The following is a 25,920-nucleotide window of genomic DNA, read 5'->3' on the forward strand; positions in this document are numbered from 1 at the left end:
AAGGTTTAATTTACAAACTACTATCACAAGATTTCGGTTAAACGCGCAAGAATTCTTTATTCTCTAATACTCTTTTATTTACAAAAGTGAATTAATTAGATTTAGATAACTAACAAGGAGGGTTCATCAATTGATGCAGTGGCAATCAGGATTGTTAGTCGCATTCGAGTGTGCGAACGCAATGGCGCAACTGCAAATTCAAAGAAAACCGATATGAAAACTGATGTATTCAGGTACCTACTACACGATTATTTTGTACGTTATACCTTCTGCTACAACATAGAGCGATCGTTATTGTGCGCCATACGGTGGGATTACACATATCGATGATGATCCACGCCTCTGTGAATATCGGTTGCTGACATTGAGAATTTACGCAGATACTAGTGGGTCCGTTCGTTAATAAACTATACAAAATATGATTCGTGGACAATATAAAGTCCAGTTTGGTATTTTTAAGAAGCGGTTCGTAGAATACCGTTACTTTCCCTTTTTCGGATAAAACGGGAATGTCGAGCGTGTGCTTATACCTGAAATGTACTTGCGTTAAATTTGCAAGATATTTATATTTTTGCAAAAAGTCAATGACGAGATTCCTATTTGTAAGGTTCCTCTGAATTACCTCTCGGTATAAACTTTTCTCAGCGCTAATTCCAACAGGGAGCAAGTCACATTCTCGTGAACCTCGTGAACCTTTAGCAGCTGCCGTGGTAATTCGATTGTAGCATCGTAGTTTATTGGGAAAAAATCTTTCGTTTTTATGTGCAATTTTATGCTTAATCCATTTGTGTCATAATGCGTCTTAAAATATCTGTGATTATATATACATATACACATAGATTATAAATTTACTTTATATCGTGTATATATATATATGAAGTATATACATATATACTTCAAAAGTAAAGTAACAGTTGTTCAGGATTTATTTCCATTCGCGCATAATTTATTCCTAGTTGACATCTGTAACGAGCTTACCTGGATGTCACGTCTTTACAGGCATCTTTATAAAAGATAAGAGAGTGCCTTAAATGGGGGTATAATTGTTGTAGAAGCGGATACGATATATAATTTAAGTATTCATTTCCTTCGACTCGAATATAGGGAGCCGATAGAAATCCATTCAATGGCAAATATGTCAACCTAGAAAAGCAGTTATTGGAATACAGAACTCAGAAATAGTTTAATTAATTTGTGCGAAGTTTACAATTCGATCTAATAGACGGAATACTTGTTTCGCAGAATGTTAATGCAAATAACCTGTTTTCACACGCAGAGATCAGGGTAAGATTAGGAGCTATAGTTAATCTGTTGGGTAATTCCCTCAATCGATTGCCATCCACGTATAGTTCTCGAAGTTTTGGGAAGGAGCCGATCCATTCTGGTAGGGTGACAATCTGGTTACCCGAGATGGACAGTACTTCCAGATTATTCAGTTGACTTAATTCTGTTTTTGTTTTATTCATGTAAATCAATAAATCCTTTTTTTCTACAACAGTCTGGTGATCTCGGTAAACTTACCAACCGATAATCTCTCTATGAGGTTGTTGTCAAGGGATAAATATCTCAGATTCTTCAGATTGCCGATGCAGGCAGGTACCAGCTGCAATCTGTTGGTACTTAAGTCCAACACCGTTAACTGGCTCATCTCGCCGAGTTCCACCGGCAACTGTTCAATCCGATTATTGTACAAGTACAAGTTGGTCATGTTGTACAGCTCGGCGATCCAGGGAGGCAGAGTGGTGAGCTCGTTCCACTTGAGATATATCTCCTTGACGTGACCACCGTGCAGTCTTATCACCTCTGGGAGCTCTGTGAGACCCCGGCAGCTCCAGTGCAGAATGCGCTTGTTCCTGACCTCCATCGCCATATCTATGGGATCAGGATCCATGTTTGAAAAGCAAAAAATTAGAGCGGCTCCGAGACGCGACCGGAGCCAGGGGGTGACTGTCAACATCGAGATTGTTGGGAGTCGATGCCGGGTATCCGAGGTCAAGCAGCGGCAGCGGACGCAGGCCCAAAATAACTCAGCCTACTCTTTACATCTAGTATTAATAAACTATCGCGACGGTGGAGTCGGGTAAAAGGTTTTTACGAGAACGCACGATCGCCGTGTTGGAAAGAAGGCAAATTAACATTCTGACGTTTCGCTCACCCATGACGGTTTGTACTGTTAGTCGGAAACTGTTGGATTAACAAACGTTAAGACAAACGAAATGAACTCGACTGTAGTGTGAAAGTATATACTTTCTCGTGTCCCGCCTGCGGCAGAAATTCCAGTAGGGATGCATCTTATTCCGCATTATCCTTTGTTTCCGTCAGTCTCTTGTCAACCCTTATTTTCGGCATCCCCTTTCTGTCAATCTCCTGCATGCGTCGTGCGCACGTGCGCACGATCAGTGGCATACTGACCCTGATATTCAGCTGATTCGTGACGTCACAGCACAGCGGGTAATCGCCAATATCGCCATCGTCTTTTTATTACAATGATGATGAATAGCAAACATTATTTATATCAGAGTATAATGGAGGCGATGAAAAAATCTGTAACATCTAATTACTTCAATGTCAACATCAAAATGCATTTATATCGAAATAAATTTAAACGTACTCTTCGATATATTCTTCTCGCGATATTACTCGAGATTCGAGAGACCAGCGATTCTTCTCCTCGATACATTTCGATACAAGCATGAAATCAATTCATCAATGTGATTGGTTGGATCTGAAAGTAAGACCCAATCACACTCGACTGCAGTGGCCATTCGGTGAAGGATTATACTGGAATCACCCAATGAAAATTTTGTAAAAACGCTACCTTTCTCGGCTGCGATTGGTTACACGTGACGTAATTAAACAGTGCACGCACGCATACGCATGCACACCAGGGGAGGTTATGCTGCGTCGTAGATGCTGGCATTTTACCGCTCCACGTTGTCTTCACGGAGTTCTCGTACGCTTCGTGGCATTCGGCGTTTGAATTGCACGTGTTTTAGCAAACTTCAAAATGGAGCAAGGTGAGTAGATCGCTCTCGCACGAATGTTCTTTCGGGGGATCGCTTCGATATATTACTCCTCGCTACATTACTCCGGATTGCGTCGTTTCTGTTATCAAACTCCGTCTTGCAGCAATCTAATGACGGACACGTGTCCGGCGCAGCGTCGGTCGCCTACGATGATAGTACTGTTTAAATTATCGGCGCAAACGAATAAATCGAGCAACGTTGCTCGCTACGCTCGCCTCGATGAATATAATCCGATAAATTTAGCCTGCTTTATTTATTTAATAGGGGTTAAGTTGGAGCAAATTAGGTTATATCTCCTAAATTTCTTGCAGAAAAAAGTAAGAAGAAGGATAAGAAGAAGACGATTGGCGAGCTGCAGTTGGAAGCGAAGTGCGAGATCGAACCCTCCAAAATGGAGGTGAAGCTCAAGTGTGAAAACTGGCCATTGCTGTTTAAGGTGGTATTTTAAATCTTTGCGCAAGACGCGTTTGCGACACGTGATTGCTGATAACTGATGAAATTGAGAGATAAATTTCTTACTATGTCTATTGCAGAATGTTGACAAGATGTGTACACGCACGAATCACTATACCCCGTTGTCAAGCGGCTCTACACCGCTACATCGTAGCTTGTCCGAGTATATAAAGTCAGGTTGCATCAATTTGGACAAGCCGTGCAATCCCTCGTCGCACGAGGTAGTGGCTTGGATAAAGAAGATCCTGAAGGTAGAGAAGACCGGTCACTCCGGCACGTTGGATCCCAAGGTGTCGGGGGTCCTGATAGTCTGCATAGACAAGGCGACGAGACTGGCCAAGTCCCAGCAGTCCGCCGGGAAGGAATACGTTGCTGTGTTTAAGCTTCATTCCGCCCCGGAAAGTATACAGAAGGTAAATATACGTAATTATGGGTAACGCAGAATAAATAAATATTTATTTGAATAAATCGTTGTAACATAGAACTACTTATATAAATAAATATAGTATAATATTAATAATAATAATTACATTTACATAGTTGAGTTATAGGGCTGGGAATTGAATCCGAGTCTTTCGTTTGATAGGTGATCACTCTATCATTGAGTTATTTTACGCCCATAGGTACAAAATGTGCAAAACTCAAAAGTTTTTATTAAGCATAAAATTCCTCTCGGCGAAAATGTTGATATTTATTTATTCTTTGTTATCCAAATGTGGTGTCATCGTTATGTGTGTCAATCTTATATACAGTATTTCATATATTGATGCCACACTAATGCGATGATTTAGGTGAAACAAGCATTGGAAAAATTGCGCGGTGCTCTATTTCAAAGGCCGCCGCTGATATCAGCGGTCAAAAGACAACTCCGCGTTAGGACAGTTTACGACAGTTGGTTCCTTGATTACGACCAGGAACGCAATATGGGAGTATTCCGCGTTAGCTGTGAAGCTGGCTCCTATATTAGAACTATGTGTGTCCATCTCGGGCTCTTCTTAGGTACCGGTTGTCACATGCAAGAACTTCGAAGAAGTCGTTCCGGCGTTCAGGCCGAAAAGGATGGTATGGTTACCATGCATGATATTCTCGACGCCCAGTGGATGTATGAAAATCACGGGGACGAATCGTATCTAAGAAGAGTTATAAAGCCGCTGGAATCTTTGCTAGTGGGTCACAAAAGAATCATCATAAAGGACAGCGCCGTATGTATTTGACTCGTTGCTTTTTGCGCTGATAATAAAGGAAATTGAATACTGTTGTTTAACAGCATTATATCGAATTTATTAGGTGAATGCAATTTGTTACGGAGCTAAAATAATGCTGCCGGGCGTTTTGATGTATGACCAAGATATAGAGTGTAATAAGGAAATTGTAATAGTGACTACTAAGGGCGAAGCCGTGGCACTTGGTAAGTATATTTTCGAAATAACAGTGAGATATGTGTCGTAATTGTTAGCTTTTCACGTATTATTTACTCAAAGATATTTAACTGAATGCCCAAAATATCATTTTTATATTTATCTTTAAAATATTTGACTTTATCTTGTAGTCTTCAAACAATACTTATCTTATATGTATATATATGTATATATATCAGCCATAGCTTTGATGTCTTCTACAACCATGGCTACCTGTGATCATGGAGTAGTTGCGAAACTTAAAAGAGTTATCATGGAGAGAGATTCGTATCCGAGGAAGTGGGGCTTGGGACCCAAAGCATCGCAAAAGAAACGTATGATAGTTGAAGGGATGTTAGATAAACATGGAAAACCTAATGAAAACACACCTGCTGAATGGTTACATGGTTACAAAGACTATGCCGAATTGTCAACGACAACGGCATCACCAACGACATCCGCAGCAGCATTAACAACAGCATCAACAACGGCAAGTCGATTATTCTAATGTCATTTCTAATATTTTATTTTTTATAAATATATTATATATATGAAAGATTATATGTATTTATATTTTCAATAAATGTAGACGGAAAAGAATGGTGACATAACCATTGGCAAAAAAAGGAAAAGAGAAGAAGACGCGAGTATGGTAGTAGAAAAAACAGCGGATAATTCAGAAACATCACCGAAAGATAAAAAGAAGAAAAAAGAGAAAAAGAAAAAGAAGGAGAAACATGACACGGAAGGCGAAGAAGCTGCCACTGCAATGGAAGAACCTGCCACTGCAGTGGAAGAAGCTGTCAGTGGGGTAATTGAATTGGTCCTAATAATTAGATGTACAATCAGAGATTATTATACATTATTGCATTTACGTGTTATAGGAATCCGCAGGAAAAGAAGAGAAAAAGAAAAAGAAGAAGAAGAAGAAGGACAAAGATCAAGAACCTACCTCGAGTTAGATTTATAAAAACTTATTGAATTTTTTTATTGAATTATATTATTTCTAGATTATATTAAGACAATTTTGTATATTATACAATAAACAGTTTTATTCCGAGAACATAAACAAATACAAAATATCTGCGAGATTCTTTCTTTTACAGTTTCTGATGTTTCTCTTACGTTATTCTTCATATAAATCTTCTCAGATGCGAATGTACAAGTCTAAAGTTTAGAGTTTAAACTAGTATTCTCTAATTTGTATTCTGATTTTTCTTAAGATTAAGTTGAAAGAATTTATTGTACATATATTTTTTTTATTTTTTTTATCGTAAAGGAATCATGTATACCTATTTATATGCATTTTGGTTTTTCTCCACGATAATCGATATATGAACCTACATAAATCATGCATATAATTTGATCTAGATTATAATCGCACACAGATGTCTGAGTATCAATAATAATTTATTATATTTTCAAGAATGTAGACGGAAAAAAATAACGTGACCATTGGCAAGAAAAGAAAGAGAAGAAGACGCGAGTGCTGATGCAGTGAAACAAAAAATGTGAAATAAAAATTGATTATAAATGTCTATTCTGTCTATCATCATCATCAATATCAAACTGAAGTTTGAAATCGAGCCATGGCCTCGAACTTTAGTAATATTGATGAAGTTTCCTTCAAGTTTCTTAACAATAATTTTTAACGTGGCAGGTTGTTAGCCTAAACGCCCAAGCCTTGGAGGACCACTAATCACTTTATGGGAGGGGGGGGGATACACATAGCAGTTGCCCAGTTGCTCTGCACAAGGGTCCCCTCTTTATTTCTCGTACAGAAAAAGTGCAGTTTGAAATATTAAAATTTCTATTATCAGGTAGACTCGAAGACAATTTCTCGTACAATCTTTATTACTGTATTATATTCATTCCAGGTATCAGCAATATCTATTGCGTACCTTATTTTTTGTTGAACATCCACGTACATAATTTACGTTTAATATTCAATTTGATAATTATACCAAATTCGTAAAAAATAACATTTCCCCCCCCCCCTAAGAAAAACGTGACGGCTAACGCGCACATATTAAATCGTGTTGTACTTGATTACGTGCACATCGGGAATACAAAATCTCATATTTCTATTTTAAAAAGCTGTATATTTCCTTTAAATACCATATTGCGAATGACGTATCAGAAAACAGTTATTTGAATACAACTGTATCGAGCATAGCTCCCAAGCACTGAACAATATTTGTAGCCATTAGTGTATCGACCTTCTCTTCCAGATGCCGTTTTGGATCCTGCTTGCCCACATTTTTTATCGCTAATTGTTCGGGTGTCATTTTTTCCTCCTCCTCCAAGGCCTACAAACACAAAACTCTGTCATTATTACAATATTCAAGATATCCAGTGCGCCTATATACCATACAAATAGTACACATCAAGTTTTTCAATTGTCGCGCAATGTTTCACCTTGTTATAATTCTTCGCGAGTTCAAGCATCTCGGAAACGATATTCTCATTGAGCCGACTGTGCTCCGAATATTCGGCAAGGGTAAGACCGTCCATCCATGTTTTCTTATGTAGATTGAGCAGCATCTTCTGCTCCAGTTCGTTTTTGCGATAATTAATACTAATACTGTAATAATGCCGATTCAATCCGTGTATCAACGCTTGAACGGATGGTTTCTGTAGGTGGCCTAAATTCGACGTCGTTTGTCTCGGTTCTTGTCCCAAAACCTGCAATCGGTACGATGAGGTCACAATCGGCGGGTACAATTGCTACCAGATATACTCACCATCATGTTCGGATTGATTAGTCTAAATGCATCGATAACAACTTTTCCTTTCACTGATTGTATGGGATCGATGACAACGGCTACCGCTCTTTCGCTAAGAGCCTCGAAGGACTGTTGAGTATTGATATCCACTCCGGATAGCCAGCAGCCGAATCCAGGATGAGAATGGTACCAGCCTACTACCATTTCCGGTCGACCGGTCTGTTTTAGCATGTCCAACATCTTTGCCTGGAACACTGGATCCACCGCTTCTACGCTGACGCCCTGAGAAAACAGAAGAAAACAAACGTTATTGTATAAATGTACTTTATCAATCTTCTCGCTTGTATTTTAACATTTACCGTTCCCGTTTGCGGCATAGCGAAAACATCGATAACACGAACGGTATAGTCGTCAACAAATTCACCCAGCATCAGACCCATCACTTCCATCGGTACTCCAGCACGGCCGTGCTTAAGCATTTTCAGGAGGGCCAAGGACGATATGTACACCTGTAGGGACGAGGAAAGAATAAGACAACACGAAAGAGACAACGTGAAGAAAAGCACGAGGAAATTTTGACAGATACCTGTTCCGCTGTATCCACAACAGGAGCGTCAGAGGGTGGTGGCCCCTGATTTAGGCCTGGCATCCCACCGCCTAATCGTAACAGCCTGTCCATCCTGACTGCGTTACTCGAGTTCTACGCTCTGCAAATATTTGAGAGACAATTATAGCGTGAAACCGTCGGAGATACGGGACGTTCTCGTACAAGACGGACGTTTAGAGGTTAGGAAAAGAACGCTACATGGATTTCGGGTTATTCCTTGGCGATTCGCGGTGCAAAAGTGTCGCGCGACACTTATTAGGACCGGAGTACGAGTTGTTGTTACGGTTACTCGTCCTCAGCGAGAGAATTTCCTCGTTGTCGCGATAGACCGAGTGAACGTTCCTCCCTCGGAGTCACCGCTGACAAGCTTCAAAATGTGCACAATCACGAGCGCAGCCTGCTGGTTGGCTTGGCTGGTTGCATGGTGGAAGAACACTATATGAATCATCTCTACATGAATAAGTATTTTATACTAATGAATATGAATAAATATTCATAAATTCCCTTGACTCTCTATTTCCGTTTGAATATGTTATTGTATATAACATACAATATATAATGTAAAAAATCATGTCAAATATAAAATAAAGATACCTAACGTAATAACCATTTTTTATATCCAATAAAATTGTAGTTTGCACGTTTTACATCTTATTGCCGTCGGGAAATACATATGTCGATTCTTATTCTTAAAAACTCCTCTTAAAATGTAGATTACCTATACCTACATATATATATATATATATATATATATATATATATATATATATATATTTATATTTTATATCCACATCATTTTATGTCAATGCAGATTATAAAAGACATTTTATAAACATAAACGAAAGTGTTGTTCCATCTGTTCAAGGCACGAGTCTGTCATGACAATCACGTGGTCCGACGCACGTGTGATGGTTAAGTAGTGGGAAGAATCCTTCGTATCTTCGTGTTGCAATACCCGAATACTGTGCAAAAACCAAAATACGTTTGCATCTGCTCCGAAAGCAACGAAAACATGAAGGAGGATTTCTCGGTGCTCTCGCATAAACTCGGCGGGGGGCCGAAAGGACTGGGTAAACTTTCTATTTCCGCATTTCCCGCGCACGGTAGCGTCAATTTTTGTCGCTGGCCCAGAGTACCGAGGATATTGTCGATAGTAGAGGTTATATTTTTTAATCCCGGCGGAGTCGAGCGCGACCGGGTGATTATTGGAGTCTACGTTCCTTGTTGCTCGTTCAGCGATTCGCGTGTTCGCTGAGGTTTCGCGATCAGGTTTTTCTAAGAGAGAGAGAGAGAATCCGAGTATCTCGTGTATTTATTTCAGGCGACCCCAACGACAGAAGTTTAAGGAAGGTGGAGAAAGACGTGCTGGTACCCAAGTTGATGCGAGAGAGAACCAAATCTGAAAAGTGCGTCAACGAAGTCAAAGGTATTACCGGTATTACAATCACCCCAGTTGTCAGTTGATTCATGAGGAGTGGAATGTAGCTAACGTGATCCTCTCTTCCACAGACTTCCACGACTGCTGCCTCAAATCCGGCCTGCTGCACGTTGTAAGATGTAGGGGGGAAAACGACAGGATGAAGGCGTGCATGGAGAAGTGGTACTACAATCAGGACTTTATTAAAGAGTGCACGGAACAGTATCTGGACGAGAGGAGTGAATTTAGAAGGACTGGAATTTCCAAGAAGCGGAAAAACACTAGAATGGAGGGTTCAATGTGAACATACGAATAATGAATGGACAACGCCGAGACGTGTCTTTTCAGCTTAGCTGTTTAAGTGTTAACATCTGTGATTGGTGTCACCGACAATTTTTCCGGTAGTTTTTCAGGCTGTCGCATAAATTGCTTCGGCAACGCCGGAAAGTCAGATATGGACTGGTTGGAAGTTAAAGTTGCGTTGATTCACCTCGAGTTGTAGTTGAATGTCTATATGGTAAACTCCTATATTTCGGTTTTTCAAAAGTATCGCTTCTTTATATTACTTGTATTCGCTGCGTGGCAATGTAAAGTAACGTTCTACGTACGTGCCATCGAAGCATCGCGATAAGAACGAATTGTTTGGCCTCAATAAATGCACAATACAAACATATCTAACTGTAAGGCATGGTACTTTGAAGACGACGGAGATCTACAGTAGAATAAATTGAAAAGGAGAGGTGAGAATACAGACATTCGGCTGTAGCACAGACTGTCGTTTCGAATAAAAGTCTATTTAAAAAAAGTCTGCAGTGCCACCCAGAATGAGATTTAATTCCCAGAATAATCTCGCAGTTTTCCAATCTTAGCTCCTGCTTAAGTCGCTTACTCCTCGGATATTGTAACAGACTCAAATTATCACATATAAATTTTTATAATATCTGTTTTGACTTGATTGACTTATCGAGTAACATCCCTAATATTAGCAGTATTTTATCTTTGTCGTCTGACACGCGAGAAGGGAGAGCGAAACCTAACCGAACGAATTGTACAATTTATAAATTTTACCATGGACAATTCTGCCGATCGAATTAATCGATGAAGTCAATCTGAATTCGATCAAGGCACAAATCCAGCGGCGAGATATATGCTTTGCAAGCCAAATTTAAAGAACGCATCCCAAGATTGAGAGATCTAAAATAAGAAAGAGAGGGAACGCCTTTCGTTTAATGAGCGCCAGGCTCCCGTAATAGAATTTCATCCGTTATCGCGTTATCTCCGGTCCACGTGGAGGCTGCGGATTCGTTTCTCGGGGTGGGAGCAAACGCCGGCCGCCGTGCGTCCGGCGTGCGTTCCTCGTCCGCGGGAGGCCGGGGGGGCGCATCGCGCATCTCGTCGGCGGTCGGCGGGCGGCCGGGCGGCGTCGTCCCATGAACAAGGCGCGGAATCGGGAAGTGGGGGTGCGCCGCGTATGGTCTCTCCGCTGACTCCGCTCTTTGCTGATGTGGAAGAGCCGCGAAAGGCCGTGGAAGGAGGAGACCTCATCTAGTCATCTGTCGTTCCTCCATTCCAGTGCGTGAGAGACGCTTCGTAAATTCATCGGTCGACGATCTCTTCCCTTTTCCTCTCTTTCTCGTTCCCTCTCCTTTTTTTTTCTTCGCCCCACGGTGCCACCACGGTGGAATGCTAGCGCTCATGTTCCTCCAGATCCTGATCGGTTCCTCCATCCTGGCGACGGCGATCCCGAAGCAGGCGATCCCGGACGGCGAGCATCGTGTTTTGAACAAGGTTAGAGAAACCGAGAGCTCTTTTAATTATTGTCCACCTATATTCTATTATTCTATAATTCTGTAATTGATTAAATAAAAGTTTAGTCCTGTCAGTGAAAAAAAAAATTTTTTTTTAATGACAGAAAAGTGGATTTGTGAAATTTGCACCGCTTCTATCATAGTTAAAGTTGTAGGAAATAAGAGAAAATATAGCAATTTGAAGAGTCATTACAATTAATGTGTATTATGTTCTAGGATGCAAGCAGCAAAGATCACTATGTCCATTCCCAACATAATCCGGCCTACGATCATGAAGCCTTTCTCGGGGAAGAGGCCAAGACGTTCGATCAGCTTACACCCGAGGAGAGCACAAGGCGGCTAGGGATAATTGTTGACAAGATAGACAAGGATAGCGACGGCTACGTGACGCAGGAGGAGCTTAAAGATTGGATAATGTACACGCAGCAACGTTACATCAAGGACGACGTGGAGCGTCAGTGGAGATCTCACAATCCAATGGGAAAGGAGAAACTGTCTTGGACGGAATACAAGGACATGGTTTACGGCGACATGGAGGAGCAGGAGAGCGACAAAGCGGACGACTCGTTCTCGTACGCTCAGATGTATAAGAGGGATCGCAGAAGGTGGACCACAGCGGATCTGGACGGCGATGACGCTCTGACCAAGGAGGAATTCACCGCCTTCCTTCACGCGGAAGACGCGGAGCACATGAAGGACGTGATAGTGCTGGAAACGATGGAGGATATCGATAAGGATGAAGATGGGAAGATATCTCTCGCGGAATACATTGGTAACCGGGAATCATCTATTTTTTGTTACTCTAAAAGGCAGTTCAATGAGCAGTTCTTCAATCTTTGATTTATTCACAGGCGACCTGTACAGGGGCGAGGAAGGTGAAGAGGAGCCGGAATGGGTGAAGAACGAAAAGGAACAATTCTCCTCGTACAGAGATAAAGATGGGGATGGATTCTTGAACGCTGACGAGGTAATTGATAACTTCTTGTATCATTCGTCGGTACGAAATAAAAATGTGCACTAAAGATATATGTACCGAAGAACTACAAGAACTACTCGGTGCAATTAAACTGATCTGTTCCAATTTGAAACAGGTAAAAACGTGGATTATTCCCGCGGAATTTGATCACGCCGAGGCGGAGTCGAGGCACTTGATTTACGAAGCGGACACCGATGCGGATCACAAGCTGACGAAGAACGAGATTTTGGAGAAATACGACATCTTCGTCGGATCTCAGGCGACGGACTTCGGAGAGGCGTTAGCGAGGCACGATGAGTTTTAACGAGGTGCAATCTCATAAGAAAAAGAAATTACTAACGAACAAATTACTTATAATACTTAAAGCTACTTAAGATCTAGTTTATCTACGAAGAATAATATTTATCTACTTGCCTTAATAAATAGATGTGTTATATATCAGTGGGTATTCACATAATTGATACAGTAGATAGAAGGAATGCATGAAATGCTATAACTGCCAAAAATTGTGAAGCTCGATTAGCTGTTGTTACAATAAATTTTTTATATTGTCATTGTATTGACTCTCCATTATTTTATTCCGATATTTTGCGAAATAACCCTTCTTAATCGGTATAATATATAAATAGAACGCGGTCGCAGCGAGTCAATTCCGACTAAATCCGTTCGAGGCAAAATGTAAAGAGTATTAATAACCAAAAACGTCCAAGACAGGAGTACACAAATAGCGCGTATAATTCACAAAAAGCAAAACTTAACAAAACGACTGATTTTTTTTCATGTAAGCAGTTAAATCAATGCGATTAATTAATTTTTATACCGTTATGTTCCTTTATACAATCACGCTGTATATTGATAACGATTGCCCTATATATAAAAGACACTGTCATTATACGATTGTGATCGATTTTATCAGATAAGCTTCTAATCTCGCAGCAACGTGAGTAATATCTAAAATATCGTCGCGCGAGTCAGCTCTCAAACATGCAAAAATGAAAGGGATTTACTTGGCTGTATTGTTAACGGTTTTCACGTACGTGTTTTTAGGTAAGTATATTTATTTCTCTTTATAACATTATGTGCCTCGATAATACCGTATAAATATCGTAAGAATATAAGTATACCAAATAACAGGCCGTCGATATTAGCGATACATTTTCGTTTAAGACTCGCTCGTTGGAGCAGCCGGTCAGAAAACATTAAGCCACCGCCAGCATTTCGTTCGATATTCAACCGATATGAGAATAGATCGCGGGAAACACCTATCCGCGTACATATGCACATGTAGAGCATTGAGACAATTCGTATTCATATAAGTGTTGTGTGTATATATATATAATTACATACACATTAGACATATAAATTATATATAAAAATACGGGGGATAAATTTGACTTATAAACTTAGTCAGAAAAATAATTTTTCGAGCTAAAACGCGATATATATATATATATATATATATATATATATATATATATTTATTGTGTTGAAAATTCTATGAGACTTAATATATACAAAGAAATGATGCATAACTACTTAATACAGTTCCTTATTTAATTTATATTCGGTTGCTTTCGTTCGACGCTTCACAATTTATCAATTGTTTATAATCTTTTTGTTCTTAATTAGACCCTATTATTTTTGTATATAGCGACAGGTATCGAAGGGCCACATTGCTTTCATTTCACATGGCCAGGGCCATCAATTTCAGAAGGTGAGATAGACTGCGGTGACCCTGATGATGATGATGATGATGGTGATAAACCATTTAAACACACTCCGTGTATAGAACCATTGCTTTTTCGTAAGTGTGCAACGTTCATGTTCGTTCTCAGTTATAAATTCAATTCTGTTTAAGCGGTATTCCTTCATAATATTTTCCAGAGGCTACGAAGCCAAATTTAACTGATATGTGGAAAAATAATGAAATTAAAGAAAATCGCATGAAACAGATGGATGATGGTAGCGTTTGTGTAAAGTTTACATACATGTACAATGGCGCAGGTAAATATATTCTACAGTAACAAAATGAAATTGACTCAGATTTTATAGTCGGAGCATTTATAGGATTTAGCGGATATAAATAAATGTAAATATTATATTTGTAGTTATAAATGTCAGTTATTTTCGTGGAAAAGTCACAGAAGTATTGCCGGTTACATCAGGCTGTTACGTTCAATACGTATGTATCATAAGCGATTTGTAATTCGTATTTTTCTTTACGATTGTATAATTATATCTTAGCACTTGATAAACAAACAGATATAATTATAATATTTTTGGAATATACTTCTAGACTGAAGGATATAATATCGAAGTGTGTGCCTGTAAATCTAAAAACAACTCTATGCCCTGCAACTCAACAGTAAGAAATACAAATTCACTGTTAATTATTTCTGTAGCTACAGTCGTTTCGCTGTTCATGTATAAAATTTTCGTAATTCCCTGACACTTTCGGCTTATTCTATTTCTTCGATATGAATAATTGTACAAATTATATATATTTGATATTTATTACAATTTATGTGTGCAACTATTAATCAAGCGTATATCTTTTTACAATTTTGTAGAACGCGCAATATGTATTTAAATTATATATAGAGACCAGTAAATCATGTAATATATAACGCAATTGAATAAATAAACACTCATGTATATGGAAATATGAGAGAAAAAGATAATATAAACTCTGAAATAACAATAACATATAACAAAATTGACTAATTGTAAGAATAATTCAATGTTATACTCAATTAAAATGTAATATGTTTCTTCAGAAGAGAAATATTTCGTCATTTTACATATTCAAAGAATGTTCGACCTTAATATATATTATTACGTATGGAAGTATTACAAATTAGATTTTCGTACATCATCTTACATTCCAAAGAAAAAAAAAGTTCATTAACGAAGGATACGATAAAGTTACGTATGGCATTCTAGCTGCGTAGAAAATTAGGACTTATTCGCACATCTGAAGCAACGAATTAATTGTAATGTCTTTCTTGCCGTGATTGGCATCATATACTGATTTGATAACTTCCTTGTCAACATTTGGAAACATTTCGGCGATCTGTAAAAAGTATACAGCATAACAGTTACGTGTACATAACAAAAAGAACGTCGGACTAGAATCGTAGACGGGATATATATTAAGTACCTGTTTCAACTCGACCTCAGCATTTGGTAAAGAGCTGGGTGCGACCGCTGGTGCAGCAATAGGCGGAGGTGTCGCATAAACATTTACCGGGGCGTACGACGTGCCGAACATTGTTGCAGAAGGGACCATCATTATCGAAGAAGAACCCGTGTACGGATGATACTTGGTCTATTGCAAACACATTCCAATGTGAAAAAGAAAAGATAAAACTCGAACGTAATACTTGAAGAAAATATTAATGTGCGCAATTGTATCCTGAATTTCATAGCTATTTAGTTCACAATAGTCTGCTTTCTTGAGATATTATAAATATTGTAAATTAATGATATAAATATAACATAGAAGAAAATAGTGCAATCTTTGTTTTTACCGTGTAACTGAAAACTAAATTGATCATGCCCTCCTGATTATCTCCCTGCTTCCCACTGAGCATGTACCAATCCTCGTGGGTCTCTCCCTTCTGAATAACCTGCGGTGGAATCTCTATGTGGCCCCACGCAATCAGTTCGTCCATCACAAAGGAACACTCGTCATAAATTTCTATGTATATCTGGGTAACTCCAGGTGGAAGGTTGCTGCAATAATAAATGTGTCATAATAACACCTGTGCCTACGTATCTGCCTATTTATCTCAACGAGATATGAATTCTCACCATTGAATTACTTTATTCCAATGTGGATTTTTTCCACCGTTAGAGTCTGTATGCGTCTCAAACACCGAGTGTCCCACTCGTATCCTCGCGTAAGGGTCCATCCTCGTCATTCCATAATTTTTCACTAATTTGGCCTGGAAAAGGACAGCCTGTTGTAGCGCGAGAAGGTGCAAATTGTCGGGTCGTTGGTTCATTTGACTCGAACAACGCTGGATACGTCACGCTTATGGAAAAACAATTACCTGAGAGATTGTTATGCTAAGTCTACCCACTCGAGGATCGTGAGTCACCGGCATACTTTGCATCTGCTGTTGGAGAGCCAGAGCGGCTTGTTGATCCGCCGCCTCCTGCTGCAACTGCACGTTGCGTTCTTCTATTCTCAGAAAACTGTCCGGCAGTGGTCCCACAAACGCCTGATTACATCAAATTTGGATTTAATAATTTGACAATAGTAAATATAGCATGTAGTTAAAAGCATTACTGTACAATTTAAATGAGAAAGATCTCGATTTAAGAAAGAGATAAACTCCTCATTGAATGACTCATAGCAACGTTGCAGAATTATTAAACGTGTCAATTAGATATTGAGAAGTCATCAACACGCCCGAGATGCATTCTCCGCCGCGTTTGCCGCGCAGAAAAACATGCGGACTCATTCGATTCATCCAGGTGTCCCCAACAAACGGGATTACGGAATATTCGTAAGGCTTCTCCGATTATTATCGCGTCCGACGAGCGGACCCAGCCTACATACCCGTTTTTTCCACTCCTCATGTAAAGGCCTGTCCGTGTCCATGGTGTGGTGAAAATATAAAAAAAAAAGGATACTATTCCCTAGAGGAAAGGATATCACGATCAACGTTCCGCATGCAGTGGGTCCTCCCGAGATCCGCGCTCTAAACTTGTCAAATACGTCAAATCACGCGAGCGTGCATCGCTCCCGGCTGTTTACCGATCGACTGCAATCGACTGCTGATGCGCATAGGACGTGGTTGGACGAGCGATTGGTCCTCGCCCGTGACAACAATGTGGCGCACTAAAGACCCATATTTTTTTTAGATTTTAAATAAATAATATATTATAATATATTATATAAAATAATTAAACTACTATTATAACAATATTTTTACTATAAAACATTTATTTTTTTAATTACGTTGTTAAAATTTGCAATTATTGAAATTATCATATGTGCTCTTTAGGGGAGCCGCTCGGAAAAGAAAGAGACGGCAGATATGTGGCCGCGTTCAGCAGACACAACTGTTGAGTTCGTCTTATCAACACTCCGCGTTGATTGGTTGGTTCTAAAAGTAGGAGCCAATCACGTTCGACTGCTATTCAGCGGCTTGGTCTGCTGAACGCGCCCAATATGGCGCACTTTACCCTCTCTCCCTTCCGCTCAACCCTCCCATGGCTCCTACCATCGACTCTGCGAAGTTCGCCGTCCTCGCCGTCGCACGTTTGACATCCATCTCAGTTGTCTCCTACATTTGTGACGTAAATGGGTACTTAATTGGAGTACCGTCGGTAATGCAGCGTTCTGCAATCCTCGACACGAGGATTCGGGTTTGTTTACTTTACGTCGTACGTTTTTTTATCGTGACGTATTTACGGAAAATGTGAACGGAATAATAAATAATTTTCCGACGGGCGTTATGGCGTGACAGGCGTGCTCGAGTCGCTACGGAGGCGAAACTGTCAAACGTGACAGGCATCACACGTAATTTTTCACAATTTTTAGTTTGAAAAAAAGGATGGCCCACGTCAATCAGGGAATCGGGGAGGCCGCGGACTTTCTAACGAGGTTTCACAATATCTCGAACAAATTGAAAAAGTAAATCTTTTAAGTTAAAGCGCTCAATTTTTACTCAACGACGATTCTCTTCCTCATTGCTTTGATCCCCTTCTGATCCCTTAGGCGATTTCTGAGGAAGCCAAATGTCGCGGAGGCATGCGATCAATTTAGTGAGTGTTCAATTTAATATCAATTAGATAAAAGATTAATACAAGCCTCTCGGAAGGTTGACTGACTAATTTCATTTTTTGTATGTTTCTTGATTACTACTACTACTATTATTTTAATACTGGAGCATATGACTGTTTTACAATTTTATCTATTTTTTTCTCCACCTTTTTCATAGAATTAATCACAGCTTACATATAGTTAGTCCTATGTAATAATTTAACTCTTAATTATACTTGGAAAACAAAGAATAAATAAATAAAGATATCCGATTTCTTTTTTAGGTGCCTTAGCTACCGAATGCGAACAGAAAGAATTGTGGCAATATGCAGGTTTGTGCTGGTTGGCAGCCGCTAGATGCCAGGGCACATTGGAAAATGCCTCCTCGGAAATAAATCTTCTGGTGAAGGCTGGAAGGCAATTCCTTATAGCTGAGAAAAAAGATAACGACATAGGATGTCCCTCTATAGGCCAAGAGAACATACAGGTCTCTGGGTGCAATATGAATTTGTAATAAAAAGGAAGTAAAAGGAAAGGACTAAATATAGCTCCCGTTGCAGGCGGCTGTGAGTTGCTTTGGCCATTCTATGGCTAGATGCAGCAATCAACCAGGATTCAACACAATTTCTGCTGGTTTATCAGTAGAGTTGGCGTTAGCGCTAGGCCCAGGTCCCGCCGGTATTCAACAGTTGCGCAAAGCAATCGATATCTTTCCTACGTCAAAAGCTATCAATACCTTAGTGTCTTTCCATATAAGACAGGGTCAGTACTTGATCCGTTCTCATCTTTGTACTCATGATTAATTTATATTTTTACAATTATCCTTTTCAATCAATTTGGAATATGCAGTGTTTCAGATAATTTTATCCTTACAGGAGATTACGTCGCTGCGTTACAAATACTCAATGAATTTGTAGAATTTGTAGAAGCTTGTGTTGTGGCTGGTGCTAGAGGAAACTATAATGCTATCTTACATAGGTATTACCTTATCACAAAGATATAATAATTAGCTGTACGAGACAAATTAATACTCCGAAAAATCAATAGCGAAAACAATCAGTTGTTAGCTTGTAAATAAAAAATTCGCTTCGTTCTGTGATTGGCTCCGTGATTATAATCATTTGTAAAATTCATTGCTATATTAAATTGCAGTTAATACATAATACCTTTCTCTACAACAATACATTTTTAATATAATAAAAAATATATATCATGAAATTTATAATTAGGTGCGAAGTGACGCGAGTACTTCTACTGCTCATTCTTCAGCCATCACCTCAGAGATTGACCCCATCTCTCGCCCAAGTCCTCGAAAAGTACGCGTGGGCGGAAGAAAATGTGAACAACGGTATAAATCAAGTTTTCAATTGTACAGAGATAATTCTGGTTCTTCCGTAACAAATATATTCCAAGTTATTGAAACGAATGCCTCTTTCTTGCAGGTCTCAATATGAGCGAGGACGAATTATTATTACTGCAATCCCTAGTATTAGCGTGCCAATCTCACGATCATCAAGCGGTGTTGGAGCTCGAAAACGAACTATATCCTTACTTCGATACAGAGCAGAAGGAACTGTTGCATAAATTGATACAAGTAGTATCGACGCAGTAAATATACAATAATGCCGTGTGTAATGAGCTGGGCGTATGATATTTTTCTCCCGATTGTCTCCCCCGCCGTAGGACACTCCTCGCGATTTCACGTCGCGCCGTGCGGTCCATCGAAATCGAAAATCGGGGTACATTCCTCGACGGACGAGTGAGGGATGCCCCTCGGCATGGTGTTGTTTTTCTTTCGTTTCGCGCGATTACGTTATTAGTCGCCTCGAAACAGGTTCCTGCGGCCAAAGGCTGAGCTGTTGCTCAATCGAGGCGCTGAGGATGAGCTCCCTGCTTTTACTAATCCAGTAACGGTCGTGTTGCAAGCGGCGAATTCACGTGAGACGATGGCAAACTCGTCACGCTTCTCGATGTGAAAGGAGGAGGAGGAACTCTTTAGACGAGAATCGTAGAACGGACGGCTGGAGTGGAGCAAGACAAGGCTGGCAGGAAGGGCATAGTGTGCGTGCCGGTATGGCATCGCGGAGGAGGGGATGTCTCGCGCGTCCCACGATATACTGAAGTCCTTCGCTTCTCTACGGCTACTATTCAAGGCAGAGCAAGGCAGAGTCGCAGTCGGTGTCAGTTATCGTGCGAAAGTGCCTCAGAGTCCTTCGGATCAAAGTCGTTTGCGTTCCTCACTGAATTGTCTTACTTAATCCTGGACCGAGGTAACGATCTCTTCGTTCCGTTACATGATATTCTTAAGTCTCCTAATCTTGCAACAAAAGCGAATTGCGTATATCGCAATTAAAAATCCGCTGGAGCAATGCGTCAGCTTCATTATATAGACTAGAATGACAGGAAGCCTCTTCGAGCGCGAACAATCTCTCGTGATCTAATGAGAAAAATCGGTTCCAAGGATGCCGATTGATTTCTCTAAAGGTCAAGGTTCGTAGAGACTCTCGTATTCGAGTCGTTGCCGTTGCAAGAACACATTCCAAATGAAACGGTGATTAATCAGTACATGCGTAGATTAAGGTAGTCTTGGTTTATTTACGATAGATTTCCGTTGAAAAACTTCAGTTAAATTTATTTAAATAGTGGATATTACAATATATAAAGAAAATGGTTTTTTACACAAATACAAATCTAGAATTTTTTTTTAATGCACTTGAATATACACTGCTAAAGATCAAATAAGCGTCTGGTGACCGTGTAATTTCGAATACCGTTAAGTATGACTTCACGCGAGTTAGGTCGTAAATTTAATGAATTGGAAAAATTCCTGAACACACAGACACATTACGATTATGCTCGAAAATATGATTTTATATACTCGCGATTATTATATTGTTTGAATTCTAGAATCATATAATTTTCGAGATATTTAAAGTTTAAATATTTAAATTCTCAATTTTTAAATTAAATCTTAATTTCAAATTAATTTATATAAATCGTTATGTATATATAAAATTTGTTTTTCTTTTTCCATATACTCGCCGCGTATAATGCGTTCTTCCTTTTTAACTTCGAGGTGCTAACACTTCGCGTCCCCGCTACGTTAATTTACCACGTGTTTCGGCGACCTTGAACTCTCTTTGCTCACTTGAACGAAGGTGAATGCCCTAGGCACCTGCACTCTTCGGTTTGCGAGTGTGCGTCCCCGCGTCGATAAAATTCTGACCCGTGTGCATCTAGAACTTGAATTGAGAGTTTATTTACTCCAGAGATTCGTTCTTCGTTGAGGAGATTGATATGTTAAAAATACTAATAAATAGAATTCGTACTAATAATAAACAGATACTGCGATATGATTATCAGTTGTATTATCGTTTCTATAATGAAGAGATTCTTCTATTATAAGGAAATTTCATAAACAAATTTTGGTTCTTGGAAAAAAAACCCGTTGTCAATTTATATTATAGCACAGATTTTTAAAACAAATTCTTTATGATATTCTACAATAATTGTTTCAATTCAATTGAACGTATATCCGTTTTTTTCGTACGACGTACGAGGAAGAATCTCGACAAACGATCCGTAAATAAAAAAATTGAATTCTCTCGTCCAGTCGAGATGGGAGACTGGAGGACCATTTTCGTAACCGGAGGCGCCGGTTACATCGGCAGCCACTGCATCGTCGAGCTCCTGGAGTGCGGTTACGATGTGGTGGCTATAGATAACTTTGCAAACAGCGTGACAGAAACCGACGGCGAGTCCGCGGCGCTCAAAAGGGTCGAGCAAATAACGGGGAAAAAAGTCACGTTTTACAACTGCGATCTGCTCGACAGAGAGAAGCTCGAGACCGTATTTAACCAGGTATTACGTTCGCTAATGATTTCAGATTATACATTCCATTTATCATTATCATTTCATTATATATATATTATACGGCGTGTAATATTGAAAGAGTTACAAAGCAGTTTTTTCCGGACTCGTGAAAAGAGTAATTTGTCACTTTCAGCACAAAATAGATTGCGTGATACATTTCGCGGCTATTAAAGCCGTTGGCGAATCGATGCAGGTTCCGCTTCATTACTATCGAAACAACATAATAGGAGCTATTAATCTGCTTGAGGTAAGATTATATTACAAAGCGTATACGCTTCCCCGGTCATCATTTCTACAATTCCGATGTGTCCTCTTATTTGCAGGTGATGAAAGCGGCTGGCTGCTTTCAGCTTGTATTCAGTAGCTCTTGCACGGTTTACGGCGAGCCTACAGAACTGCCTATCACGGAGGAACACGAAACCGGCAATATCACCAATGTGTATGGCCGAACGAAGTACTTTATCGAGGAAATGCTCAAGGATATATCCAGAGCTGAAAAGGTTCGTGTATATAGAAAATTTCGAATTTACGCAAAACTCTAGCTTCGTACGAATAACGATTAAAATTTTACTTGCGTAAATAATATGGTGTTTATACGCTCGTACAAATATTACTCCATAGTACAAATATACACTTTAGATTTAAGAATAAAAGGCCAATTTTTTTATTTTTCGTTTTCTCCTTCGGAAAGAAATCGTATATCACTTATTGCATTCTAGTTTGTACTATTTCTTCTAGTTTTTATTGAAGATTTCTTTTGTTTTAACAGAGTTGGAACATCGTATCTCTAAGATACTTTAATCCGGTTGGTGCTCATCGATCGGGATTGATCGGGGAGGATCCGACAAAACCATTCACAAACCTGATGCCGTATATCGCTCAGGTCGCTTTGAGGCACAAGCCGGAGTTGATCATATTCGGTGGTGATTATCCTACGGATGACGGCACAGGTAACAGATGAGAATATCAAATAATAAACGCTTTACATATTTTCGTTACTGCTTCTATACTCACGGTTTATACCTTTCCAGGCGTCCGCGATTACATTCACGTTATGGATTTGGCTGCCGGTCACGTGGCGGCATTAAATGCTCTGCACAAACAACACCTCAGGCTAAAGATTTATAACTTGGGCACCGGCAATGGCGTGACTGTGTTGCAATTAATAAAAACATTCGAGAAAGCCTCTGGTACTACCGTGCCGTACGTTATAAAAGAGAGAAGAGAGGGCGACATTGTGTCCATGTACGCTAACACGGATTTGGCGAAAAAAGAATTGGGCTGGACAGCGAAGTACACTGTGGAGCAAATGTGTAAGTAACGTGACCCTTAAACGCGGGGTCTGAACAATCTCAAACAATCGTGTCTAACGGTGAGACGTCGAATACAGGTCAGGACTTCTGGAGGTGGCAAACGATGAATCCATACGGATACCGAACTTCAATAAAGAACGGAACTACTGAACACCTGAACAATACATCGTAAAAAATTGTATCGAGGAAATTATGCAAATAATTTATAATAAAGAATCGATACGCGTTTTTATAATTTACATATTTATGAATCACAGATCTATCTCTTACATTTTTACGGTTGCTCTTTACTCTCATTCTCGCTTTTTATGTCGTCGGCGTCACTTTCATCTTTCTTACATTCATCCAGAATTTCATAGAGCGATAAATGTTGAAACTTTAAGATTTCTAGACCCCAACTCGTCCATCCTGGCAACAAGTACCTTGCAAAAATTTCTAGACACTTTGGGTCGTCCGGGAGATATTCCTTTATGATTTCTAAAGACGCGAACAAATCTTTTATTGTAATTGTATATTTTACGGAATATATTTCTCGTTTAAATTTACTCGTACTTGTGAGAGGTGGTTTGTGAGAATGTACCGCACTAGGTATGCTGATCATCAGTCTGCCATCAGGGATATTCACTTTGTCGTTTTCCAATGCAGATCCTAGTATCAGTAATTCATAAGGTTGCTTGCCAGGCGCTGAGTTAAAATTACATATTGTATCACCTGCTTGTGTCACCTAGAGTGGCAGTTGTTATCTAACTTATTGCATTGCATTCCCAACATTATTGAGACATTGCCTACCTTGAGCCAATACCACTTAGCTCTATAAGTAATACCCCAAGATGGAAATATTTCGTTGAAGATACTATTCAAATGATTGGACGAATTGGTACACCATACAGCTACAATACCATTTGAATGTAACAGTTTTCTTATTGGTATCTTGATTAATTCCTCATTGTACATCATTTTGTAACTATAAAAGAATATACAATCATTTCTTCAAATATCTCACGCAATTAATGACATATTTACAATAGTTAAGAATAAGTTGAATTTATAGATCAATTGTATTCTCTCTAAACTCTTTTCTCTATTAAAATATTGTCTATTTGTTAATTTATAGCAAATCGCAGCGAAATTACCTGGCCTCTGCGCACTTCATTTTCTTCCTTCTGATTGACTTGTTCCACCAAGGTGGATCCAGCAGTATGAAGTCATACTGGTTGCCCAGTTCTATCTTCTTTTCCATATCTCTTACGTCGTAGCAATAAAATGTGCATTTTCTTGGAAACACATATTTCTTATCGTGAGCCTTGGATATTATAGCATCATTAGTATCGTTGGATCCATACAGGTTCTCATCTTTGACGGAATAAGTATCTTGATAGAATTTCATGGATGCCAAACGTGCTACCTCATTGTTATCGAAGGAGTTATTCCGGCAAAAGAGATCTTTGTCTCTCGCAGCAGACATCATTGCGCCGAATGCTTGTTTAACGCGATCAACCTGTCGTGAGAATAATTTTGAGATACTACATGAAACAAAACATAAATTCTTGTTTTGGCTGATATTTTAAAATAACCTAAGGCATGAATGTTATATGTTTCTGAACCTACTTACTTCCTCCAAGTCTTTCTGCGGCAATCGCTGCGAACGCTTCCTCTTTTTTCTATTGTTAAGCATCGTGGTACTGTCCTGGGACTCCTGGACAGTCTGAACTATCTGATTTTGCCTCAAGTATTGAGAATTGATCTCGAATATCATTTTGTTAAAGCCTAAAGCGCAAAATCCATTTTCGTTTTGGACTTTCTTGTATATCTCATTGAGATACTGCAAGTGAGATATGATCCAGCCTTCCTCGCTGACATGAAGAATGCTCATATTTGGCTTTGGAGATCAATGTGACACACACACATACACATATACAATACTGTCAATACTTGTCACAGATCCTTATGATATGTTCTACATTCAATTTACTATTATATCAATCTGTTTGATGCACAATCATCAATCCAATTAGAAAATAAGCTACGTGATTATGAATATATACATATATACATGTTTAATGCTGCGAACATGAATATATACATATTTCACTTTTTATTTTCATATAAATTGCACGTGCCAGACCTGCTAGGTTGATTCGAAAAGCCTGTAATGTGCAATTTGCATGCAAATTCAATTCTTCGACATTACTGTGGTCGCTATAACAACTGATAACAACCGCCATTTGCCGGCATCGCTCGACGCTCGTGCTCCTTATCACACTTATCACACAACACAATCACACCCCTTTATCAGCGACCTCAGCACATTTCGCGCCTGCGCGAACTCAAATGACAAACTTCAGGGCGTGAAGATGACCCCAACTCCGATTAAATAAATTGAAGTTTGAACGGCAAACTTCAGAGTGAAGATTACCCTGACTAAATTCCGATTAACTAAATTGCAGCTTAATCGAGATCGTCCTCTTCAGTCGATTAACTTAATCGGAATTTAGTCAAGAGAATCTTACGTCGATCGCAACGCCACGCCGTGCAGCGGTCAAAGCGC

General features: G+C 39.4%; 10 protein-coding genes across 20 annotated transcripts; 6 read left to right on the forward strand and 4 right to left on the reverse strand.

The window, feature by feature from the left end:
* Nucleotides 1-31: 31 nt before the first annotated feature.
* On the reverse strand, nt 32-2,459 carry LOC139813987 (uncharacterized). 5 transcript variants are annotated; one of them, XM_071779930.1, is made up of 8 exons: nt 2,248-2,449; nt 2,156-2,184; nt 1,522-1,872; nt 1,261-1,447; nt 979-1,143; nt 623-811; nt 267-530; nt 32-190 (listed from the first exon to the last, which is right to left on the reverse strand). In XM_071779930.1, the coding sequence occupies exons 1-8, from the start codon at nt 2,301-2,303 to the stop codon at nt 127-129; spliced, it is 1,305 nt and encodes a 434-aa protein (XP_071636031.1). In that variant the 5' UTR covers nt 2,304-2,449; the 3' UTR covers nt 32-126. The 5 variants fall into 5 exon arrangements, with proteins under 5 accessions (XP_071636031.1, XP_071636048.1, XP_071636057.1 ...); XM_071779947.1 differs by having other exon boundaries at nt 2,156-2,414; XM_071779956.1 differs by lacking the exon at nt 2,156-2,184 and having other exon boundaries at nt 2,248-2,408.
* Nucleotides 2,460-2,859: 400 nt separating this feature from the next.
* Nucleotides 2,860-5,956, forward strand: Nop60b (dyskerin pseudouridine synthase 1 Nop60B). The gene is made up of 8 exons (XM_071779893.1): nt 2,860-3,017; nt 3,338-3,462; nt 3,560-3,892; nt 4,271-4,681; nt 4,767-4,887; nt 5,077-5,366; nt 5,466-5,687; nt 5,761-5,956. Exons 1-8 carry the CDS (start codon nt 3,008-3,010, stop codon nt 5,836-5,838), a joined length of 1,590 nt encoding a protein of 529 aa, XP_071635994.1. The 5' UTR covers nt 2,860-3,007; the 3' UTR covers nt 5,839-5,956.
* A 1,001-nt stretch (nt 5,957-6,957) lies between these two features.
* Nucleotides 6,958-8,617, reverse strand: Rpn11 (regulatory particle non-ATPase 11). The gene is made up of 6 exons (XM_071779996.1): nt 8,408-8,617; nt 8,189-8,309; nt 7,962-8,111; nt 7,621-7,884; nt 7,295-7,561; nt 6,958-7,185 (listed from the first exon to the last, which is right to left on the reverse strand). Exons 2-6 carry the CDS (start codon nt 8,279-8,281, stop codon nt 7,024-7,026), a joined length of 936 nt encoding a protein of 311 aa, XP_071636097.1. The 5' UTR covers nt 8,282-8,309; nt 8,408-8,617; the 3' UTR covers nt 6,958-7,023.
* Nucleotides 8,618-8,998: 381 nt separating this feature from the next.
* On the forward strand, nt 8,999-10,568 carry LOC139814062 (COX assembly mitochondrial protein homolog). Its single transcript, XM_071780030.1, has 3 exons — nt 8,999-9,279; nt 9,531-9,635; nt 9,719-10,568. Exons 1-3 carry the CDS (start codon nt 9,222-9,224, stop codon nt 9,928-9,930), a joined length of 375 nt encoding a protein of 124 aa, XP_071636131.1. The 5' UTR covers nt 8,999-9,221; the 3' UTR covers nt 9,931-10,568.
* A 550-nt stretch (nt 10,569-11,118) lies between these two features.
* Nucleotides 11,119-12,964, forward strand: Scf (Calumenin scf). Its single transcript, XM_071779981.1, has 4 exons — nt 11,119-11,414; nt 11,651-12,206; nt 12,286-12,401; nt 12,526-12,964. Exons 1-4 carry the CDS (start codon nt 11,310-11,312, stop codon nt 12,712-12,714), a joined length of 966 nt encoding a protein of 321 aa, XP_071636082.1. The 5' UTR covers nt 11,119-11,309; the 3' UTR covers nt 12,715-12,964.
* Nucleotides 12,965-13,073: 109 nt separating this feature from the next.
* Nucleotides 13,074-14,859, forward strand: LOC139814069 (uncharacterized). Its single transcript, XM_071780036.1, has 5 exons — nt 13,074-13,457; nt 14,062-14,214; nt 14,295-14,414; nt 14,519-14,592; nt 14,707-14,859. The coding sequence occupies exons 1-5, from the start codon at nt 13,403-13,405 to the stop codon at nt 14,857-14,859; spliced, it is 555 nt and encodes a 184-aa protein (XP_071636137.1). The 5' UTR covers nt 13,074-13,402.
* LOC139814051 (toll-interacting protein) lies at nt 13,451-17,195 on the reverse strand. Its single transcript, XM_071780006.1, has 6 exons — nt 16,978-17,195; nt 16,466-16,636; nt 16,224-16,357; nt 15,941-16,145; nt 15,571-15,738; nt 13,451-15,483 (listed from the first exon to the last, which is right to left on the reverse strand). Exons 1-6 carry the CDS (start codon nt 17,017-17,019, stop codon nt 15,373-15,375), a joined length of 831 nt encoding a protein of 276 aa, XP_071636107.1. The 5' UTR covers nt 17,020-17,195; the 3' UTR covers nt 13,451-15,372.
* A 499-nt stretch (nt 17,196-17,694) lies between these two features.
* On the forward strand, nt 17,695-23,611 carry LOC139813439 (UDP-glucose 4-epimerase). 2 transcript variants are annotated; one of them, XM_071778958.1, is made up of 9 exons: nt 17,695-18,057; nt 18,142-18,188; nt 18,471-18,551; nt 21,800-22,047; nt 22,193-22,306; nt 22,383-22,559; nt 22,829-23,009; nt 23,091-23,372; nt 23,450-23,611. In XM_071778958.1, exons 1-9 carry the CDS (start codon nt 17,978-17,980, stop codon nt 23,542-23,544), a joined length of 1,305 nt encoding a protein of 434 aa, XP_071635059.1. In that variant the 5' UTR covers nt 17,695-17,977; the 3' UTR covers nt 23,545-23,611. The 2 variants fall into 2 exon arrangements, with proteins under 2 accessions (XP_071635059.1, XP_071635053.1); XM_071778952.1 differs by lacking the exons at nt 17,695-18,057; nt 18,142-18,188; nt 18,471-18,551 and adding an exon at nt 19,976-20,456.
* On the forward strand, nt 18,533-19,824 carry LOC139813524 (40-kDa huntingtin-associated protein). Its single transcript, XM_071779057.1, has 5 exons — nt 18,533-18,673; nt 18,747-18,948; nt 19,036-19,164; nt 19,416-19,534; nt 19,629-19,824. Exons 2-5 carry the CDS (start codon nt 18,782-18,784, stop codon nt 19,796-19,798), a joined length of 585 nt encoding a protein of 194 aa, XP_071635158.1. The 5' UTR covers nt 18,533-18,673; nt 18,747-18,781; the 3' UTR covers nt 19,799-19,824.
* Nucleotides 22,773-25,876, reverse strand: Mettl4 (Methyltransferase like 4). 6 transcript variants are annotated; one of them, XR_011732161.1, is made up of 8 exons: nt 25,592-25,876; nt 24,985-25,519; nt 24,506-24,870; nt 24,162-24,336; nt 23,925-24,096; nt 23,643-23,849; nt 23,074-23,526; nt 22,773-22,991 (listed from the first exon to the last, which is right to left on the reverse strand). XR_011732161.1 is itself a non-coding variant. In XM_071778936.1 (6 exons), the coding sequence occupies exons 1-5, from the start codon at nt 25,243-25,245 to the stop codon at nt 23,647-23,649; spliced, it is 1,176 nt and encodes a 391-aa protein (XP_071635037.1). In that variant the 5' UTR covers nt 25,246-25,876; the 3' UTR covers nt 23,073-23,526; nt 23,643-23,646. The 6 variants fall into 6 exon arrangements, 1 of the variants encoding a protein (XP_071635037.1); XR_011732163.1 differs by having other exon boundaries at nt 24,985-25,329; nt 25,498-25,876; XR_011732162.1 differs by having other exon boundaries at nt 24,985-25,356; nt 25,498-25,876.
* Nucleotides 25,877-25,920: the final 44 nt, after the last annotated feature.

This window comes from Temnothorax longispinosus, chromosome 1 (assembly GCF_030848805.1).
Source record: "Temnothorax longispinosus isolate EJ_2023e chromosome 1, Tlon_JGU_v1, whole genome shotgun sequence".
NCBI classification, from domain to species: domain Eukaryota; kingdom Metazoa; phylum Arthropoda; class Insecta; order Hymenoptera; family Formicidae; genus Temnothorax; species Temnothorax longispinosus.